This window comes from Rhincodon typus, unplaced genomic scaffold (assembly GCF_021869965.1).
Source record: "Rhincodon typus isolate 14 unplaced genomic scaffold, sRhiTyp1.1 hic_rhity00009257, whole genome shotgun sequence".
Classification (NCBI taxonomy): domain Eukaryota; kingdom Metazoa; phylum Chordata; class Chondrichthyes; order Orectolobiformes; family Rhincodontidae; genus Rhincodon; species Rhincodon typus.
In genome coordinates, this window is record NW_025974895.1 from 1 (window position 1) to 3134 (window position 3134).

The 3134-nt window shown below is 48.1% G+C and overlaps 1 protein-coding gene across 1 annotated transcript in view; it reads right to left on the reverse strand.

The window, feature by feature from the left end:
• Positions 1-2318: 2318 nt before the first annotated feature.
• LOC125482359 (zinc transporter ZIP10-like) overlaps positions 2319-3134 on the reverse strand; it is a 5811-nt gene continuing 4995 nt past the window's right edge. The window contains exon 4 of the mRNA XM_048594424.1: positions 2319-3013. Coding sequence (XP_048450381.1) covers positions 2861-3013 — 153 coding nt within the window. The 3' untranslated portion in view covers positions 2319-2860. The remainder of the gene's footprint in view (positions 3014-3134) is intronic.

Here is a 3134-nt window from a genome sequence, read left to right on the forward strand (position 1 = left end):
ACCTGCACATCCCTAGGCACTATGGGACAATTTCCCACGGCCAAGCCACCCTAACCTGCACATCCCTGGACACTATGGGACAATTTCCCACGGCCAATCTACCCTAACCTGCACATCCCTGGACACTACGGGACAATTTCCCACGGCCAATCCACCCTAACCCGCACATTTGGGACCGAGGAAACCGGAGCACCCGGAGGAAACCCCATAGATGTGGAGAGAATGTGTAAACTCCACACAGACAGTCAGTCGCCCGAAGGTGGGATTGAACCCGGGTTCCTGACATTGTGAGGCAACTGTGCTAACCACTGAGCCACCTTGTTACCCTTAAATATATCCGTAACGGCCACATTTAAGAAACCTGGTTGGCATGGACAAGTTGGGCCGAAGGGCCTGTTTCTGTGTTGTATGACTCTATGAGGGCTGACCCCTTGTAAAACAACACGGTATGTCTCTGGCCCATTCTGCAGGGTCATTGGACGGTTGTTTGGATAGAAATGGTGTGAAGCGATATGGGGTGGGGTGGGGTGGGGTGGGGTGGGGCGCAAGAGATCGGCATGAGGGGGCTAGAGCTGGGGCATGCACAATGGGCTGATTGGCCTGTTTCTGCACTGTAGCCTGTCATTATGCCTTACAGGTGGGTGACAGTATATCCATTTAAGAGAATAAAATAAAGAACTGGAGAAGCTGAAAATTCCGAAACAAATACAGAAATAGCTGCACCTTATCCAGGCAAGTGGGGGAGTATTCCATCACACTGCTGACTTGTGTCTTGTCTAAATTCTCTAAATGCTCCTTATTGGTCTTCTCCGTTGTTAGCACGTCGTCTGGATAAATGGCGACCTGGGGGTAGACCTTGTAAAACGTTCTCCACTGTCCACTGAAAAATGGCACAGGCTGACGATACCCCAGATTGCAATCTCGTATATTGGTACTAATTGTAGCATTCCTCTGAGAATCCTCAACTGACTGCAATGGCAAATAGTGGCACGATGCTAGAAATGCTTACCCCGACTCAAATACCGACATTGCGAGCGAGTTTCTTCAGGAGCGTACTATTCTCTCCTTGCCACTGAAAGTAACTGCACAGAGGCCGGTAATCAGCCACCCTTTATTTACACGTGGAGAGTCCTTGACACTAATCCAGCTTGCTCAGAGCCAGGAACAGAACCCCTTGACCCTCCTGTTTATATCTGTCAGCCAGGGCTCCCTGATCGAACCAGGTTTACAGTTCCAATCAGGGAACACAGATTCTGAGGGGTCCACCCGGCTGACTCAATACAATCACTACAAGATAGGAATGAAATTGCAGAGACTGTTGCATAACAAGAAATGATGATTACAGTCACTCTCAATAGAAAACACTCTTACAACTTTAGTGAAAACTTGTCAAAGGAGAAAACACAAGACAAAATGCTGTGCTCCAGTTGCAACATAAATAAATCCAGCAGGGGCCTAGTCTTATTTTAGTCAATTGATGGTCTCTTTATTACATTTCTACTTCGGCTGTACCTTCATTCATTCACCAATCAGAGAAAAATACACAATTTCTTCGCGCTATCAGTTAAGTTTGGAATACCTTGAAATTATTTTGTTCAGCTTCTGAACAGCGTATTGAATGAAGGATGTTAAAGAGAGTGTAAAGGAGACTTAAAAAAACACTGTGGGGACTGAGGGATTTCGGAGAGAAGGGACAATTCGCGAGACTGAACTCATTCGCATTGGATCAGAGAAGATTAAGAGGTGACCCTCACCAAGGTGTCCAAATGATGAGCAGTTTTGACAAGGTAAAGAAGGATATTCTTTCAGAAGCCAGGATGGACATGATGAATCGAACAGGCTCCTTCTATACAGTAAAATTCTATGATGTGGTGGGGTATGTCAGAGTGTCCAATTGAGGGCTGTGGGGTATATCGGTGTGTTACAGTGAGGGCTGTGGGGTATATCGGTGTGTTACAGTGAGGGATGTGGGATATATCGGTGTGTTACAGTGAGGGGTGTGGGATATATTGGTGTGTTACAGTGAGGGGTGTGGGATATATCGGTGTGTTACAGTGAGGGGTGTGGGATATCTCGGTGTGTTACAGTGAGGAGTGTGGGATATATAGAGTGTTACAGTGAGGGGTGTGGGATATATGGGTGTGTTACAGTGAAGGGTGTGGGGTATATCAGGGTGTGTTACAGTGAGGGATGTGGGGTATATCAGACTGTTACAGTGAGGGGTGTGGGGTATATCAGAGTGTTACAGTGACAGGTGTGGGATATATAGTGTTACAGTGAGGGGTGTGGGGTACATTGGTGTGTTACAGTGAGGGGTGTGGGGTACATCGGTGTGTTACAGTGAGGGGTGTGGGGTATATCGGTGTGTTACAGTGAGGGGTGTGGGGTATATCAGAGTGTTACAGTGTTGAATAAAACTTCCGTAGCTTAAGGTACAGGATTCTCTGGTGTGGGTGACACACTGGGTTGAGTTAATTCCTCCAAATGATACACTAACACCACCCACCCACCTCCTTGCTCATGCATGTGGCATCCTGGCCAGAGATGTGAAATTTCAAAGTAAACATAGTTACACTGTACAGAGGCCAGGGAATGTCTGGGAAAGTCTGTAGGTGCAGAGACTGAAAGGAAGACAGTTCAATTAGGTCTCTTGGCATCTGAAGGCAGCACATTTCCCGATGTCGTGTCCAGGCGGCCGGGCAAGTTTTTGAGAAAGGCAGGGTGTGCCAACCCTCGGGACTGCAGGAGCGGCCAAGTCGGTGGGAAGGAGCCACAATGTGTTTGAGAATAGGAAGATCCCACTTTGTGAGAGACGACCTGAGATCATTTTCTGTCCCACTCCTGTCCGGTTTCACGCCACCTAAAAGCTGATGTCTATCTGTAACTTGTTCTCAAACAGGGCGATGCAGAGCATGGTCCCAACACCGAGCACGAAGCCGAGATTCTGACTGAGAAACGTCCCGAGTGGACTGTGCTCCCTGCTCTCTGTCTGCACGTGTATCATGTCTGGGAGCTGCGCACAGAAACCACAATCATTACCGTCAGAGCCATCCCCACGACAGATGTATTTCATAGCAATTCCCTGTTATTCAGCCCCCTCTCCTCGAGCCTGTCACACAGGGAACAGCAGGAGG